The following is a 19,652-nucleotide window of genomic DNA, read 5'->3' on the forward strand; positions in this document are numbered from 1 at the left end:
GTGTGCTCAATAAGCCGCATTGCAACAGTTTAGATTCATGCTGCCATCTGCCGTTAGAACGGGGAATGAGCTGTTTGATACAGTCTATGGCAGTGATGTACAACCTTTGCTATCGAAGGAGCCGTTTCCCGTTATCTCACCTGCGTTAAAGCCGTTTTGGTGCCACAAAATCTGTTTTACCTTTACAGCGAAGACAATGCAGTGTATAAAATTCAACACGCAGTCAATATATATAGTATAACTATCCAAACAAGAAGTTTTTAAAAAGATATATAAAATTGTAGAGCTACAAACAGAAGACATAAATGTTGCTCAACTTATCTTTTTTTTTTTCTTTCATTTTTATTTATTCATTTATTTTTTTGAACTGGTACATTAGCAGTTAAATGAATGAATCTACACAGAAACAAATTCTGTATTTTCTTTCAGTTTTGTCTTTTTGTAAATTTAGTTGTCTTACTAGAGGTTCAAAACTTTTAGCCACAGGTGCATGGAAAGTTGGTGGGCTGTTGATGTTAAAGGAGGTGAAGTAGAGTTATGGCAGGCTCTATTGCAAGATGTTGTACATATTTAGTTCAATAAAATGCTAAATCTTAATTTTATTTAGCAACAAAGGAATATTTTTTTTGGTAATATTAAATAAATATTAAATATTAGCTTTAAAAAATTAAAGCTACAAGGAGCCACCGCAAAGGAGTCAAAGTCATATTACCGTAACTTGGTGAAATATAATTCATTCCTTTCCACTGGTTTCCAATTTTTTTCCCCTGATTGATTATAGATATAAACACATTAAACCTTTGTCAAAAAGTCAGGAAGAGAAGATAGTTTAGAATTGAATCCAATGAAGCAAATCAAATATTTGATCATTGATACGTCAATGAGTTTATCTTATAATAAGGCTTACTGTATGGTTAAGTGATATGTAAGTGTGTCTAATGGGAGGCAATGACAGAGATATTAAACAGTACAATGTCAACTGAGATTACTAAATCTTGAATAAACCCGCCTCTTATCAAAACTGCCTGTAGCTAATTTTGCAAGTTTATTGTCCTCCCTTAATCAACATAGTTAAAGCTGTCAGACAGGAACAACAATTCACCTTCCCCATCATGCAGCTGTCCCCCTTTGGGAGTAGTCTAAGCCTTGTTTGCACTTGGAGGAGTGTAAAAGAGGAGCTTTGAAAAAGTGCATCATTGTGATTGTTTCTAAGAAACAGCATAACCATTATTTCGACCATGGATTAAATTGCTCAAAGGAATACTGTTGACTTTGTGGACATTAAATGAGGCAAATCTTCCAACCATTTGTTTATTTTACACCATCTGCTGGTTGTTGGAGAATCCTGTCTTAACTCTGTGTTAAATAAACCGCGAACAATGACAACAGGCTAAATGTGTACAGCTGTGTTCAAAGTCAAGCTAGCAACTACTATTCAAGATCACAGCCAAGTAATTCTTTTCAGCTACGCTCCTGTCCCCTAATATTCTACTTGTACACCACCTCACTTGGTGCAGTGGCCCACTCCCATGGCTTCTCCTACCACTGTTATGCTGACGACACTCAGCTTTTCCTGTCTTTTCCACCTGACAACACAACTGTCTCAGCTTGGATATCAGCGTGTCTGGCTGATATCTCCACATTGATGGAGGAATGCCACCTTCAGCTAAATTTGTCTCAAACTGAGCACATTGTCCTTCCAGCGTGTCCTCCCTGCGTGTACATTTAAACCTCTGCAGATGATCCAGAATGCAGCAGCACGTCTGATCTTCAACCAGCCCTAAACGGCACGTCACCCCATTGTTAACCTCTCTTCACTGGCTTCCAGTGACAGCTTGAATCAAATTCAGAGCTCTTCTTTTGGTTTAAAAAACATTGACAAGAATGGCTCCTGCCTACCTGGGATCCCTCATCCAGGTCTACACTCCTTGCCCACTAGGCTCTGCTTGTGAAAGACACCTGGTGCTGCCAGCCAAGCGCGGCTCTAAATCTCTAGCCAGACTCTCCTCCTATGTTGTGCCCACATGGTGGAATGAATTATCTAACTCTTTATGATCCACAGAGTCCCTTTTTATTTTTAAAAGATGTCTGAGACTCATCTGTTCAGGGAACACTTGAGGATCCTAAACCAGCCCCTTTCCTCTTTGTCCTCAGGGTTAGATTGAGTCAGGGGGTCTCAGACCCAGCAATGTTGTTGACGGATGTACTATATTGTTGCAGCGATTAGTTGTGGTTAGTTATGGATACATTGTCCTACATGGGAAAAAATTCTTGCACTCAATGGCAGCACTTTGAGCCAATAAAACTTGTAGTACATTGTCGCACTAACTAAGGTTTTCTCTTTTGTCAAAATTTCTGCTTGTGTTGTACGTTGCTTTGAACAAAAGTGTCTGCTAAATGAAACTGTTAAACTGTAGGACTGTAAAGCATTGTTCCTTTTGTAAATGGATTTTTCACCAGTCTGTAAATTATTTTCTTACTTTATCCAGTAGATTCAGAAATCCTCAAATAATCTGCAACTTTACACTGAACAACAATATCAATATTGAAGAACAATATTACACTTTGTGCCCATGCAGCTTCTCCCAGAGTGCTAAACCTCTTTATATTGTCTCTCCAGAGAGACTCAGCCCCTCTGGAACCCTCTCTTATAACCCCTCATATTGTAATGAACCTAAATACAGGATATGTCCTGTCTCAACTTCTTTGAAATGTGTAGCAGGAAACAGTATTAAAGCTCATGTAAGGATCAGAACAGTCACGGATCTCACCCAGTTTGTGTGAAAGTTTTTTGTTTGTTTTTTTAACACAGAAATGTGACCCTACTCTTTTCAAACAGTCTAATGTATCATCAAGTAATAATCTTTATATTGTGAAGGTGGTTTTGACAGCATTCTTGTATTCACTTTTTCTGACACCTACCCACCACGATTGTTTCAGACGATACATAAAAATACATTAACATATTCTTTTTTTTTCTGCCTGATGGTCCTATTGGCTTTTGTAAGTCATAAAATGACTTGAGTTTTAATTAAAGTTTGATTCATAACCAGCTAAAAAATCCCGACAGGAGATTTATTACGACCCTTTATTTTCCACAATTAACAAAATACCAAATTCTACAAGTCTAATATAATTTCATACAATATCTTAATGTTTTTGGGCTCACAGTTCTACTTTGTAAAGCCAGTTCATTAGTTCCTCGGTTCCAGTATCTGTTCAAGAACATTATTTAAGTTCCTCTGGTGTTGACTAAACTTTTAATGAACTTGGAGGAAATAAAGTTTCCCCTCTCTTTCAAAGAGTTTCCAACCAGTTCAAAGGGTTTTTAATTAGGTGACTCCAGTCACTACAGAGTCCTCCAGTCACAGCACGCAGCATGGAAACTTTACATCTGATACGATGCCAAGTCTTTGTGTACAAATGTGACACTGCAGGCAGGTTATGAACATAATCAAGGATCTAGTGCTCATTGTGTCATTTCTATTGCACATCCTGTGCAGATACAATTAAGATAATGCTGTCTCAGAGGAGGACCTTGTGTTTACATTAAGTTATGACAGTGTGTGTGTGTGTGTGTGTGTGTGTGTGTGTGTGTGTGTGTGTGTGTGTGTGTGTGTGTGTGTGTGTGTGTGTGTGTGTTTCTATCCTTGAAACTGAACTAACTTATAAGATGAATTCTCCTTTGAATTTGATTTTTTATGTATGTTTTGAAAGTGTCTTTGAGCTTTACCTACAGGCCATAAACATGCTCCTAAAACGTCAAAGTCTCATAGGAAAAGAAGTCACGCATTACCTCTTATATGTTTAATGAATATGGAGTAATATCTAATTTGGTTATTTATTTCAGCAGAACAGAAACATAGAGTTTGTGTGAAGAATGTAAACAACGCAATTTTACATGTTCACACAATAGAAATTCATAGCAAAGACTAAAATGAAAAAAAAAGGCTGAAGCACAAAGTTTATTTCTGCCTGTCCTGTAAAATTTCAGATGTTACCAAAAGCCAAATCTCCAATTTTCCAATAAGTCTAAGTTTAAAGCTTTTTTAACTTCAAACTTAAACCCCATTACTATTTAACTTACATTAACTATGAAACTATATTGACACCCAAAACTGAAACACATCTGTATGTTATGTTTGTTCTTTAAAGGCAAAGTGTTTGAAACAATGTCAAAGTGCAAAATCTTAAGAACAATGGTTGAATAGATTCCTGGTAAAGAACTTGATTATTTTTGAGATATGTGTCTTTATTAAATATGAAGAAGGTAATATTGGAATGATTGAACCAGTTCCCATAAGTGTTAAAGATAGAGGATGAAGATTCCCTCTGTACCCTGTAGCATAACAGATTGTAACATTCTTTACAACAGGTTTAACAATCATCCCTGAAAACCAAAACAGTGGAAAAAAACCTGTGAATTGTTTGTACTGAACTCATTGTGTTGTGTTTTTGACCTCATTTCTGTTACAAATCCAAGTTTGTCTCACGGATTCAGAGTTTAGCCTTGAAAAGGATAAGAACACAAAAATAGGAGGAAATTAACCGTGATCCCAAAACAAACAAAGCTTGTTAGCTGTTTTAAGAGTTCACACTGAAAAACCTGATGTTATTGTGTGATTGACCTACATTACTAACTTAAAAAGAACCACATTCTTTGTGGTATTGTTGATCCCTGTTCTTATTCGTTGAGTATTTTAAAAATGTAGTGTTAAGGGTTCGTTAATAATCTACCAGCCATTCAGATGTAAAGCAGATGGCAAGTAGGGTGACGTGAGTGCTTTGTTAAACATAACTTTATGCACAGTCAAGGTTTGAGGTCATCGAAGGTCAACACCAAGACACACTCATAAGATCTATAATGTCTGTTCAGTTTTATTCAATAATCAGTGCTTCCAGGCCATTGGTGTCTGTTTATGTTGGTTAAAATCTTACATCCTTCAGATTTTGACTTCAGCTGTTGGATGTTATTGTCAGTATTTCAACACTTTAATTTCTATGACACTCAGGCTCCTATCACAGATGGACAAAGTGTCTGCAAACTCTTTTATTGATGTCAATGACAACAATCTGAAGTGAAGAGCAAACCTATTTGGTCATTAAAAAGATAAGGATGTCCGAGTGATAACCAAGACATGTGAAAGGCGTGATTCAACACCCATTCAGCATATATTTGCCAAATGTTTCCAAGAAAGCTTCAGTTCCTTATTGGAGAAAGTGGGTGTGTGCAAAATTCATTCACCCCTGATATAAATAGTGGTCAAGTGCTACCGAGCTATTACTCGCTTTGGCGACTAGAACCCCAAAGCCGCAACCATGAGGTGGAGCTGCGGGTGGTTGTGTTTCGTTGCTTTGTCTCTTTCCTCTGTCATTGATATTCAAGCCAGACTGGGTAAGTGTAGAAACTGCTTTTGATAAACGTGCCACACTTCTCAGGACTGTATTGTAACTGTATTATCTTTTCTTTTTAACAGTTCAAAACCATGTCAGCAGCATCTGCAGCACATGGGGCAGGGAGCACTTCAAGACGTTTGATGGGGACATGTTCCAGTTCCCGGGCATGTGTGAGTACAACCTGGTCTCTGACTGCCATGCCTCCTACCAGGAGTTCTCGGTTCACATAAAGAGGACAGAGACGGATGGGAACCCTACAGTCAGTTATGTGGTGGTCACCATCAATGATCTGTCATTCCACCTCAGCAAGAGACTGGTCACCGTCAACAGTGTCCCGTAAGTGATTAGTGGGGAGAAAGAAGCTGAAAACCCTTCCTGTGATGTATGAGAGTTTAATGATGTGTCTTTTTTCTTTTACAGTGTCCACCTGCCGTATTACAACTCAGGGGTACAAGTGGAAAAGAACGCAGTTTACATTAAGCTCCAATCCAAAGTTGGCATTGTTGTCATGTGGAACGGTGATGATGCAGTCATGGTAAAATCCTCTGATGAATGTTTTTTTAGAGGTTTGTTAGCAGGATATCAGGTCAGAAGATCTGAATGTAACAAAAACGCTGCAGTTACTGCAGTTTTATTCATATTATTAATGTTCTTAAGGCACAAAGAAAGTGTGCTGGTATTGCCTCGTTTTCTAGCTTGCCCTGAATTTGCTGAATGGATTTGAGGTCCAGACTTGAGGAGACCAGTCCTTCATTTTCAGTGTTCATTTCTATAGTGAAAATGACCTAAATGTCCTTATGATGGTTCTAAAGAGCACAATGATGAGTTTGTAGATATTTCATTTTTTGTATAGTTATTTTATATATCTAAATATATATTTCCTGTGAAGACATAATTTAAACACACACTTTAAATTAGTTATCTATCCAACTGAGGTAAACCAAACTAACATCAAAATGAGAAATTGTAAACTTAACCCCAAACCTTTAAACATTCATATCACAAGTGCTGGTACAATGATATTCTACTGAGTCATGTTAGTTCACAGTTGCTTTGACAGTTTGTAGAAATTTAATCTGAGAGTCATTATATCAAACTTATGGTGACCTCTCTGCTTGTTTCAGGTGGAGCTGGATGCTGATTACGCAAACCGTACTTGTGGACTTTGTGGAGACTTCAATGGCGTACCTGTCCGAGATGAGTTCATTCACAATGGTAGATGTTATTTTGATGCTTTATCTTATTTCATGCACTATGCACATAATCCACTCTAACTTTTATGTTTTCCACTCTGATTACGTTCATATGCAGGACGTAAAATCAGCCCCATTGAGTTTGGCAACGATCAGAAAGTCCATCGTCCAAATGACGACTGTGAAGACCCGTACGAAGAGGAAGATGAATCACTGGCGGACCTGCCAGAGTCATGCAAAGAGTTTGTAAGTATATCATTCAATATTCCCCTGCAAAGGTGTCAGAGGGTGTGAAACTTATGGTTTACAATTTGTCTCCTTTCCCCATTCAGCAAACCACCTGCACCCAGCTGCTGCGATCAGATTCCTGGAGCTCCTGCACCTCTCAGATTAACCCTGAACCTTACATCCAGGCCTGTGTGCAGGACATGTGTGGCTGCAACAACAGATCTGATGACTTCTGTGTTTGCAGCACGCTCTCTGAGTTCTCTCGGCAGTGCTCGCACGCTGGAGGGCAGCCTCCCAACTGGAGGACAGCTCAGTTCTGTCGTAAGATCTGGTCTTTTATTCCTTGTTCATCCCATAATATTAACAAAATGGTTTAGTTTGTTTAAAGACCGCTCAATGGTAAGGGTATCTGCTTCTTTGGCTGACTTTGCTGTGACAGGGTAGTGTATTTACACCTGTTCTGATGAGAAAAATGTTGATGAAATGTCATTCAAAATGTATTCAGAATAACATTTTCAACTGTATTACTGCCAGTAAAACGTTAACATGTCAGAGCTGTTTTTTTATGGCACTGATGATCTGATTTCCCTCCTGATAAACTATTAAAAAATGGTATTCACTTAATTTTTTATCATATCCTCACAGACAAACAGTGCCCATATAACATGGTTTATGAAGAGAGTGGATCTCCTTGCATGGACACATGCACGCATCATGACACAAGCTCAATGTGTGAGGATCACAAGATGGACGGCTGCTTCTGTCCTCCTGGTTTGTGTGCTTAACCATGTTTCCTCCATGCTCTCAAAGACTTTGTTAAGATTGTGTTCATGCTAATATGAAATTTGTCTCTTCAGGAACTGTGTTTGATAATATCTCCTTGAGAGGCTGCATCGCACAATCTAAATGTCAGTGCAAACACGACAGAATCTATGACTCTGGTGAGGTTTACCGTCAGGACAGAGAGGAATGGTATGACAATTATTTCCTAATCTCAACACATCATTTGTCATGCTTAATGATTCTGATTACTGACGTTATCTTGGTTGTTTTAGTACATGTTCTGAGGGCAGATGGTCTTGTAAGAGCCTTCAAAGACCATCCACATGTGCAGTTGAAGAGGGTTCACACGTAACTTCTTTTGACGGTAAAACCTACACCTTCCACGGAGACTGTTACTACACCCTAGCTAAAGTGGAAAGGAAGGTGAATGGGTCAAACCTCATCATAATTAAATGCATCAACAAAATGTATGCACTTTTACTCACAACAATGCATTTCAGGATGCTGCAAGTCCAAAGTTTACCATCCTGGCCCAGCTGGCCCCATGTGCAAACCAGAAGTTGGACACGTGTCTGAAGACCCTTAAGATCCTGCTCAACAATGACAGAAACAATGTGAGTCAGCTGTCAGCCAACGTAACTGTGATCATCATTTTACCCTCATGTCTGCAGCATTCAAACCACCACCTGTGTCTTTATTTAGGTGTTGATGTTCACCTCTGATGGCACAGTGAAGCAGAATATGCAGACAGTCAGTTTGCCATACCACTCAGGTATGTAACATGCTTATTCTTCTTTAATTTCTGCAACAACATCAGCAAATAAAATAAAAAATAAAAATACTGTGTTGATATTTTTTGTCTTCATTCAAAGGTGATATCAACATATTCCACGCGTCATCCTTCCACATCTTGCTCCAGACCAGCTTCGGTTTACAAATTCAAATCCAGCACGTGCCTCTCATGCAAGTCTATGTCAGCCTGGACCAGAGCTACAGAGCAAAGACACGCGGCAAGTTCTGCATTTTTTGTTCTTCAAGCTCCTTTGTGTCATATCTGGCGCCCTCTATGGGTGAAACAAAAACATTAGTACTTTTTTTAACACTCTCATCACACTGTCGTTTACATAATGTATCACTCATATCCTTACCGTGAAAAATTGTCAATACCAAGCAGATAATCCATTTCCCTGACACCTAACCCCCTGCCAGCAGTTTTACATATTACAAATATCTGATTAGAAGTGATCAAGCTGATGTTTTTATTTACTTCTGTAGGTTAAAAAGAAAAATTGGTATTATTTCCAATTGTTTCATAACCAGCTAAACATGCTACAGGAGCTTGAAAGCACTGGCATCAGAAAGACTTAATGCTAGAATACAGAACATGATCAAAACATTAATGGTTACAATTCGCATCACTTTATACCGGTGTTACAGTGTCTACAAATGTATTGATGTCTAACATTCTTCTTTCTCTTTTTTTCTGGTCAGCTTGTTGTCCTTACATTAGGATCAATAAAATTGTGAAATGAATAATAAACATTTTTTGGTTTCTTCAGGTTTGTGTGGGAACTACAACATGGTCCTGTCTGATGACATGAAGACTCCTCAGGGGATTGTTGAAGGAACAGCAGCCGCTTTTATCAACTCGTGGAAAACTAACCTGATGTGCAAAGACAGAGAAGAAAGACTGGACGACCCCTGTTCCCTCAGTGTGGAAAACGGTAGAAGACAAATAATAATTTGAATCATTTTACTCTATTTGGCAGTTTTTTGGTAGGTTTTTAATATACAAAATATAATATATAATAAAGTTCAATTTCTGTTATTTTTTAGAGGACTATGCCAGACACTGGTGTGCCTTACTGCTGGACCCTAGTGGTTCCTTCGCTCGTTGTCACTCAGTGGTGGATGCTGAGATATATCATAAGGTATGATAAAAGCATGATCTATTTTTTGTTTGTTTTGTATGGTTATATTTTTGGAACTAGAACCCTGAAGTGTTTACTGTCCTCTGCAGAGATGTATCTATGCTAGCTGCAACTGTGAGAAGAGTGAAGACTGCCTGTGTGCAGTTATGTCCTCCTATGCGCGAGCCTGTGCATCAAAGGGAGTGTTTCTGACCGACTGGAGAGACAACGTGTGTGGTAAGAAACTTTCTCCTTAAATTGTCTGTAAAATTTTCCATTCTGTTTGTGAACCATTAAACTAACAGGAAGTAATACCCCCATCAGATAAATACACCAGGAGCTGCCCAGCAACACAGACCTTCTCTTACAAGCATCAGAGATGCCAGTTGACCTGCAGATCACTCAGCTCGAGGGAGCAGAGCTGCACTTCTGACTTCTTGCCTGTGGACGGCTGCTCCTGCTCTGAGGGTCTCTACCTGAGTGATGACGGCATTTGTGTCCCCGTGGAGAAGTGTCCCTGCTTCCATAACGATGTCCACATCAAGCCAGGGAAGTCCATCAGCGTCAAAGACGAACACTGGTGAGGAATTTCTTTGTAATGAGGTAGAATGATAAGGTTTAGAGAGTCACTTTCACTGATCCTCAATACTTTTGTTTTGTGTCTTTTTCCAGCGTGTGTACAAATGGAGTGCTTCACTGCCATTCTTGGAGATCCCGCTCTTCTGGTGTGTTCATTCATTTTGTTTGTTTTCTTAACCATACAGAAGCATGTGAGTGACTAAGCATAAACTGAATCATTTTCTTCTTCTTTCTGCTGCAGCGTGCTCTCATCCAAAAGTGTTCTTCAACTGCTCAGCAGCGGGTTCAGGAGAGCTTCAGTGTGCTAGGACATGCTCAAACCTTGACAATGATGATTGTGTGAGTTTTTATTACAGCTGGACCTGGTATTTTTCTTAAGGTTGTGTCTTCTTTTCATCCTAAAGCCCTCAAGATCTTTAAAGAAATTTAAGATAACTATCCTACTGTGTCCAAGATGCCTTGCTTGTGCAGCTTAACAGTCTTTCCATGTCCAAAACCAGAAGACCTTTTTGCCTTTGCTATTAAGAGGTCATGTCACTGTTGTGTTACCTGAATCAGAATGACATGAAAGAAAGATTTTTGTGCAGATTTTGATTTTTATAAGGCCATAGTCTCAGTTGATGATCAGTTGATGAACATCCTGTTTGACTTTAGGTCAATCTTTAATAAATTACCAACTCCCTGCTTTCATTTCTTGCTCCTGTTTCCTCTGTTTGCATTTTGAAGCTCTACTTACAACCTGCCTACAACCCACCAATGTAAAATGCAAACCCTTGTTATTTTATCCCAGGTCTTCAGAATTTTTCTTTGAGGATGTAGTGACTGTTTGTTTTCACTAAAAAGACTAAACCCTTCTTCTGAACAATCTCCCCAGGACTCCACCGAGTGTGAATCTGGCTGCCAGTGTCCAGCTGGCCTCCTCGATGATGGCAGAGGTTCCTGTGTGAAAGAAGACCAATGTCCATGTCGACACGCAGGGCACTTCTATGTCCAAGGAGCCACAATTCCAAACCAGTGCAACACCTGGTATGTTGGTTTTATCAGTCACATTGTACAGCATTAGCATAGCCAACAAATTTTATTGCACTGTTGTTAATCTCTATTGCAGTGTTTGACAGATTACTATTTGTAATTATTTTTTTGAACATTTAGTACCTGCAAAAGTGGAACTTGGGCGTGCACAAAGAAAAAATGTCCAGGAACCTGCCTTATTTATGGGAGTGGTCACTACAGCACCTTTGATCAACAAACATATGGATTTCAAGGACACTGTTCTTATGTTGCTGTCAAGGTAGCGTTATGTCAATGACCTTTCTTGTTCACTTCTTTCTGTGCACACTGAGGAACAAGCAGAGATATTTCAATTTGGTCAAAAACTTGTTGGCATCATTTCATTCTGTAAACTTCAGGAACTGGTTTTCCAGAAATTTAAAAATGTCCCAGTGTTTACAGATTAATGTCATAAAAAATTATTGCCAAACAATGGTAAGCATTATGCTCCCCTTTTTTTGTGAAATATGTTGCTGGCATAAAACTTAAAACAAGAATATGATTTTTGTGATTTTTTTTTTCTTTAGTTTCAAAATTTAACCCTTTAACTTGCTGCTTAACCATTTGGTAGAGCACTTTTTGAGTCACTATATCTCATTGAAAATGTGTTAAATTGAGTAAAACCTGATTGGGTTATCTCTAAAACTTGAAATAACTTTTCTGATTTTTGTGGTTTTTGACCTAAGGGCTCCAACAACATTAAAGATTTTTGTTTACATTTTTTTTCTTGGATAAACATTAAAGACTTAAAAAAGTATACACTGTATATCCGTTGCATTTAAAAAGTGAATGTTAAAGGGTCTATATGTTATTTTTTATTCTCCATAACTAAATGATAATATTTTCAATAGCTTCTATCCACTTTAAGAGAATAACTGTTACCCCTTAAGCTGATCTCACTCTTTTAAGGCTGAATTGTGTATTTTTATGTCAGTGGTCTTCCTTATAAACAACTTTGTGTAAATTCGTTGCCATGCTTTTGTTTGAAATGATTAGCGGTCTCTGACTTCAGTAAAAAAAAATCAATTCTTGTCTTCTTCCAGAACAATTGTGGGAATAAAACCACACACGAAAATTTTGGCATTATCACGGAAAATGTGCCGTGTGGATCTACTGGTACCACATGCTCCAAAACCGTCAGAATCCAACTCGGGGTAAGACCTCATTTTGTGCTTTGCATTTATAATATAAATCAAAGCACGTTTATGAAGTTTCTATATCTATTCCTTGACATTGCAGGATAAGGAAATCAAGCTCTCAAAGGGTAAATGGGATGTGGTGAAACTGGGGTACGGCTCTCAAGTTCGGTTTAACATCACATCAGTCGGTCTGTTTGTGGTGGTACAGTCTGATATAGGTCTAAAAGTGATATGGGATCGCAAAACAACTGTTCGCACCCTCCTGAACCCAGAACACAGCGTGAGTAACATCATTTGTGAATGATACCTACTGCATTAAGACTTGAGAGTTTAAGTGTTGCTTTGTTTAATACCAGGGATCACTGCTGATCATGTGTTACTTGAATATTTGATCTTTAGGGTAATAGAGATGTTCCTTATATTATAAAATATGACATAATTGTTATAAAAGTACCATTATTTTATGTCTGTGGAACATCAAGAAGTATTATTGTACAATACTGTCATCATGTAAAAAGGATAATCTGTCTTTTTTGTGTTATAGGGTGAAGTATGTGGTCTGTGTGGAAACTTTGACGGTGATGGACAGAATGACTTTACCACCCAGGGTCAGCTCGTAGTGAGCAATGTGTTAGAATTTGCAAACAGCTGGAAAGTGTCAAGCAGCTGCCCTGATGCTAATGCAAGCGTTGACGCTTGCGCAGCCACACCAAACCGACATCACTGGGCCAAAATGATGTGCAGCATCATTACAGGGGAAACATTCAAAAACTGCCACGATAAGGTATTGACACAACTATCCACCTATCCACACGTTGTTTTCTCGTCTTAATTATTTAAGTTATCTAAAAATCGATCTATTTAAAACCGGACAGGTAGCTCCTCGTCCCTTCTATGAAAACTGTGTGAAAGACTCTTGTGCTTGTGACACCGGGGGGGACTGCGAGTGCTTCTGTACAGCAGTTGCGGCTTATGCCCAGGCTTGTAATGAGGCTGACATTTGTGTTGCATGGAGAACTCCAGAACTCTGTCGTAAGTAGTCAGTCATTTTTAGACCATGGTTTTAGATCCAGATGTTTAACACTTTTTTAAAAACTGTTTTGAAGCTTGTTGTCATTGTGAGTTAACAACAGCCTTCAAAGTACTTCACAGTAAAAGTGTTTCACAGGCCTCATGATAAAAACAATCATGTGGTGTCAGTGTCATATTTACCTGCTCCTCCACTAAAAACACAACATGCTATATTTTTTCTTCCCAGCTGTCTTTTGTGAATACTATAACAGCCCTGGGGATTGCACATGGCATTACAGCCCTTGTCATACACATTGTTACAAGACCTGTTTACATCCAGAAGGAATATGCACCGCCCCCCTACCCAACCTGGAAGGTAAGTGCTCACGTTATCTCACTAAATCTGTGATGGACCTCAAGTTTAACTGAGTGCTTTGAAAATATACAAATATGGAAAAATTGATCCCAAATCACCTCTCTCTCTTGAGGGTTCAGCAGAAACAAAACATAAATAACTGCATTCACAAAAAATAATCCACACTGTCTCCTGTGATCTTTACAGGCTGTTACCCTTTATGCCCCGAAGATAAACCTATATATGATGAGGAGACCGGGGAGTGTGTTGAGGCATGTGGTTGCTATTACAATGGGACCTGGTACAAAGAGAATGACATCATTTATGATGTGTCGGACAATATGGGAATGTGCTACTATGCGATATGTATAAATGCAACAGTGATATTTCTAAATGAATCCTGCACGACAACTTCTCCAATGCCAACAACAACAAGCAGACCCACAACAACCACCGCTACTACTCCAGTGATAACAACCACACCAACGACAGTTGTGACTGAAGCAACTACAACACCTGGGTCTACACCAGGATCTACAACCTGGACACCTGGAACTCCTCCAACAACAACACCTGAAGGACCACCAACAACAACTTCAACTACCCCTAAACCAACAACTACAACCCCAGAGCCACCCACAACAACTACCCCTAAATCAACAACTATAACCCCAGAGCCAACTACAACCACTGAATCTACAACAACTACCCCTAAACCAACAACTACAACCCCACAGCCACCCACAACAACTACACCTGTAGTACCACCACCAACTACAACTACAACCACAGAATCTACAACTACCCCTAAACCAACAACTACAACCCCACAGCCACCCACAACAACTACACCTGTAGTACCACCACCAACTACAACTACAACCACAGAATCTACAACAACTACCCCTAAGCCAACAACTACAACCCCACAGCCACCCACAACAACTACACCTGTCGTACCACCACCAACTACAACAACCACACCTCAACCAACAACAACAACAACTACCTGGACACCTGGAACTCCTACAACTACATGTATTCCAACTTGTGAATGGACAGATTGGTATGATGTGCATGACCCTTCAAAAGACAAGAATGACTGGGAAACATATGAAAACATTACAGATAGTGGTTTATCTATTTGCAAAGATCGCTGGTTGATTGAATGTAGAGCAGCTGATTATCCAGACATAGACTTTGATGAGTTCAAGAATTCAATGAAGCAAGAAGTCTCTTGTAATCTGTCTTACGGTTTAATATGTAAAAAAGAGGACCAAACAGAACGTCCATATAAATGCTTCAACTACGAGATCAGAGTTTGTTGTGAGGTATGTCAGACTACAACTGAAGGGCCAACCACAACATCTACAACAACCACACCAGGACCAACAACTACTCCTGCAGTGCCAACCACAAGCACACAAACTACAACTACACCTGAACCAACAACTTCAACAGCAGGACCACCACCATCATCAACAACAACAACATCTAAAACAACCACCCCTAAACCAACAACTACACCTGGAGTTCCACCACCAACTACAACTACAACCACAGAATCTACAACAATTACCCCTAAACCAACAACTACAACACAACAGCCAACCACAACAACTACATTTAAACCAACAACTACACCTGTAGTACCACCACCAACAACAACTACAACCCCACAGCCACCCACAACAACAACCCCTAAACCAACAACTACAACCCCACAGCCATCCACAACAACCACATCTAAACCAACAACTACACCTGGAGTTCCACCACCAACTACAACTACAACCACAGAAGCTACAACTACCCCTAAACCAACAACAACAACCCCAGAGCCACCCACAACAACCACACCTAAACCAACAACTACAACTGAAGTTACACCACCAACTACAACTACAACCACAGAATCTACAACTACCCCTAAGCTAACTACAACCCCAGAACCACCCACAACAACTACTCCTAAACCAACAACTACACCTGGAGTTCCACCACCAACTACAACTACAACCACAGAAGCTACAACTACCCCTAAACCAACAACTACAACCCGACAGCCACCCACAACAACTACACCTGTAGTACCACCACCAACTACAACTACAACCACAGAATCTACAACAACTACCCCTAAACCATCAACTACAACCCCACAGCCACCCACAACAACTACACCTGTAGTACCACCACCAACTACAACTACAACCACAGAATCTACAACAACTACCCCTAAACCAACAACTACAACCCCACAGCCACCCACAACAACTACACCTGGAGTACCACCACCAACTACAACTACAACCACAGAATCTACAACAACTACCCCTAAACCAACAACTGCAACCCCACAGCCACCCACAACAACTACAACTGTAGTACCACCACCAACTACAACTACAACCACAGAATCTACAACAACTACCCCTAAACCAACAACTACAACCCCACAGCCACCCACAACAACTACACCTGTAGTACCACCACCAACTACAACTACAACCACAGAATCTACAACAACTACCCCTAAGCCAACAACTACAACCCCACAGCCACCCACAACAACTACACCTGTAGTACCACCACCAACTACAACTACAACCACAGAATCTACAACAACTACCCCTAAACCAACAACTACAACCCCACAGCCACCCACAACAACTACACCTGGAGTACCACCACCAACTACAACTACAACCACAGAATCTACAACAACTACCCCTAAACCAACAACTGCAACCCCACAGCCACCCACAACAACTACAACTGTAGTACCACCACCAACTACAACTACAACCACAGAATCTACAACAACTACCCCTAAACCAACAACTACAACCCCACAGCCACCCACAACAACTACACCTGTAGTACCACCACCAACTACAACTACAACCACAGAATTTACAACAACTACCCCTAAGCCAACAACTACAACCCCACAGCCACCCACAACAACTACACCTGTAGTACCACCACCAACTACAACTACAACCACAGAATCTACAACAACTACCCCTAAACCAACAACTACAACTCCACAGCCACCCACAACAACTACACCTGTAGTACCACCACCAACTACAACTACAACCACAGAATCTACAACAACTACCCCTAAGCCAACAACTACAACCCCACAGCCACCCACAACAACTACACCTGTCGTACCACCACCAACTACAACAACCACACCTCAACCAACAACTACAACAACTACCTGGACACCTGGAACTCCTACAACTACATGTATTCCAACTTGTGAATGGACAGATTGGTATGATGTGCATGACCCTTCAAAAGACAAGAATGACTGGGAAACATATGAAAACATTACAGATAGTGGTTTATCTATTTGCAAAGATCGCTGGTTGATTGAATGTAGAGCAGCTGATTATCCAGACATAGACTTTGATGAGTTCAAGAATTCAATGAAGCAAGAAGTCTCTTGTAATCTGTCTTACGGTTTAATATGTAAAAAAGAGGACCAAACAGAACGTCCATATAAATGCTTCAACTACGAGATCAGAGTTTGTTGTGAGGTATGTCAGACTACAACTGAAGGGCCAACCACAACATCTACAACAACCACACCAGGACCAACAACTACTCCTGCAGTGCCAACCACAAGCACACAAACTACAACTACACTTGAACCAACAACTTCACCTGCAGGACCACCACCATCATCAACAACGTCATCTACAACAACCACACCAAAGCCAACAACTACACCTGGAATACCACCAACAACTACAACCACAGAATCTACAACAACTACCCCTAAACCAACAACTACAACTTCAGAGACAACGACAACTACAGAATCTACAACAACTACCCCTGAACCAACAACTACAACCCCACAGCCACCCACAACAACTACCCCTGAAACAACAACTACAACTACAACCCCAGAGCCAACCATAACAACTACCCCTAAACCAACAACAACAACCCTAGAGCCAACAACAACTACAGAATCTACAACAACTACCCCTAGACAAACAACTACAACCCCAGAGCCACCCACAACAACTACCCCTAAACCACCAACTACAACTTCAGAGCTAACGACAACTACAACAACAACAACAACCACAGAATCTACAACAACTACCACTGAACCAACAACTACAACCCCACAGCCACCCACAACAACTACCCCTGAAACAACAACTACAACTACAACCCCAGAGCCAACCACAACAACTACCCCTAAACCAACAACTACAACCCTAGAGCCAACAACAACTACAGAATCTACGACAACTACCCCTAAACCAAAAACTACAACCCCACAGCCACCCACAACAACCACACCTAAACCAACAACTACACCTGGAGGTCCACCACCAACTACAACTACAACCACAGAATCCACAACAACTACACCTGAAGTACCACCAACAACTACAACCCCACAGCCACCCACAACAACCACATCTCAACCAACAACTACACCTGGAGTTCCACCACCAACTACAACTACAACCACAGAATCAACAACAACTACCCCTAAACCAACAACTCCAACCCCACAGCCACCCGCAACAACCACACCTAAACCAACAACTACACCAAGAGGTCCACCACCAACTACAACTACAACCACAGAAGCTACAACTACCCCTAAACCAACAACAACAACCCCACAGCCACCCACAACAACCACACCTAAACCAACAACTACACCTGGAGGTCCACCACCAACTACAACTACAACCCCACATCCTCCAACAACAACCACACCTAAACCAACAACAACCCCAGAGCCACCCACAACAACTACAACTGAAGTTCCACCACCAACTACAACTACAACCACAGAAGCTACAACTACCCCTGAACCAAAAACTACAACCCCACAGCCACCCACAACAACCACACCTAAACCAACAACTACACCTGGAGTTCCACCACCAACTACAACTACAACCACAGAATCCACAACAACTACACCTGAAGTACCACCAACAACTACAACCCCACAGCCACCCACAACAACCACATCTCAACCAACAACTACACCAAGAGGTCCACCACCAACTACAACTACAACCACAGAAGCTACAACTACCCCTAAAACAACAACAACAACCACACCTAAACCAACAACTACACCTGGAGGTCCACCACCAACTACAACTACAACCACAGAAGCCACAACAACTACCCCCAAACCAACAACTACAACCCCACAGCCACCCACAACAACCACATCTCAACCAACAACTACACCTGGAGTTCCACCACCAACTACAACTACAACCACAGAATCCACAACAACTACCCCTAAACCAACAACTTCAACCCCACAGCCACCCACAACAACCACACCTAAACCAACAACTACACCAAGAGGTCCACCACCAACTACAACTACAACCACAGAAGCTACAACTACCCCTAAACCAACAACAACAACCCCACAGCCACCCACAACAACCACACCTAAACCAACAACTACACCTGGAGGTCCACCACCAACTACAACTACAACCCCACATCATCCCACAACAACCACACCTAAACCAACAACAACCCCAGAGCCACCCACAACTACAACCACAGAAGCTACAACAACTACCCCTAAACCAACAACTTCAACCCCACAGCCACCCACAACAACCACACCTAAACCAACAACTACACCAAGAGGTCCACCACCAACTACAACTACAACCACAGAAGCTACAACTACCCCTAAACCAACAACAACAACCCCACAGCCACCCACAACAACCACACCTAAACCAACAACTACACCTGGAGGTCCACCACCAACTACAACTACAACCCCACATCATCCCACAACAACCACACCTAAACCAACAACAACCCCAGAGCCACCCACAACAACCACACCTAAACCAACAACAACAACTGAAAAGCTAACCACAACCACAGAAGCTACAACAACCACACCTAAACCAACAACTACAACTGCAGAGACAACAATCAAACCTGAAACTGGTCCAACACCATCTTCATC

The 19,652-nt window shown here is 40.7% G+C and overlaps 1 protein-coding gene across 1 annotated transcript; it reads left to right on the forward strand.

Moving 5' to 3' along the window:
• Window positions 1–5,319: 5,319 nt before the first annotated feature.
• muc2.1 (mucin 2.1) lies at window positions 5,320–19,589 on the forward strand. The gene is made up of 28 exons (XM_074677249.1): window positions 5,320–5,395; window positions 5,478–5,733; window positions 5,818–5,932; window positions 6,522–6,612; window positions 6,709–6,836; window positions 6,923–7,139; window positions 7,464–7,589; window positions 7,676–7,790; window positions 7,874–8,024; window positions 8,102–8,215; window positions 8,304–8,373; window positions 8,474–8,611; window positions 9,161–9,325; window positions 9,438–9,532; window positions 9,622–9,748; window positions 9,836–10,091; window positions 10,184–10,236; window positions 10,332–10,429; window positions 10,965–11,116; window positions 11,243–11,381; window positions 12,184–12,294; window positions 12,380–12,559; window positions 12,824–13,063; window positions 13,155–13,311; window positions 13,538–13,666; window positions 13,853–14,080; window positions 14,321–19,432; window positions 19,552–19,589. Exons 1-28 carry the CDS (start codon window positions 5,320–5,322, stop codon window positions 19,587–19,589), a joined length of 8,877 nt encoding a protein of 2,958 aa, XP_074533350.1.
• Window positions 19,590–19,652: the final 63 nt, after the last annotated feature.

This window comes from Halichoeres trimaculatus, unplaced genomic scaffold, assembly GCF_033239565.1.
Source record: "Halichoeres trimaculatus isolate MK-OKI-2021-1 unplaced genomic scaffold, fHalTri1.1 fHalTri1_scaffold_10, whole genome shotgun sequence".
NCBI lineage: Eukaryota > Metazoa > Chordata > Actinopteri > Labriformes > Labridae > Halichoeres > Halichoeres trimaculatus.

Coding starts and splice junctions, on each gene's coding strand:
- muc2.1 (XM_074677249.1), top strand. CDS start 5,320: ATGAGGTGGAGCTGCGGGTGGTTGTGTTTCGTTGCTTTGTCTCTTTCC. Junction 12,295..12,379: donor CCGTCAGAATCCAACTCGGG/GTAAGACCTCAT, acceptor TTGACATTGCAG/GATAAGGAAATCAAGCTCTC. Junction 14,081..14,320: donor TCCAATGCCAACAACAACAA/GCAGACCCACAA, acceptor CTATAACCCCAG/AGCCAACTACAACCACTGAA.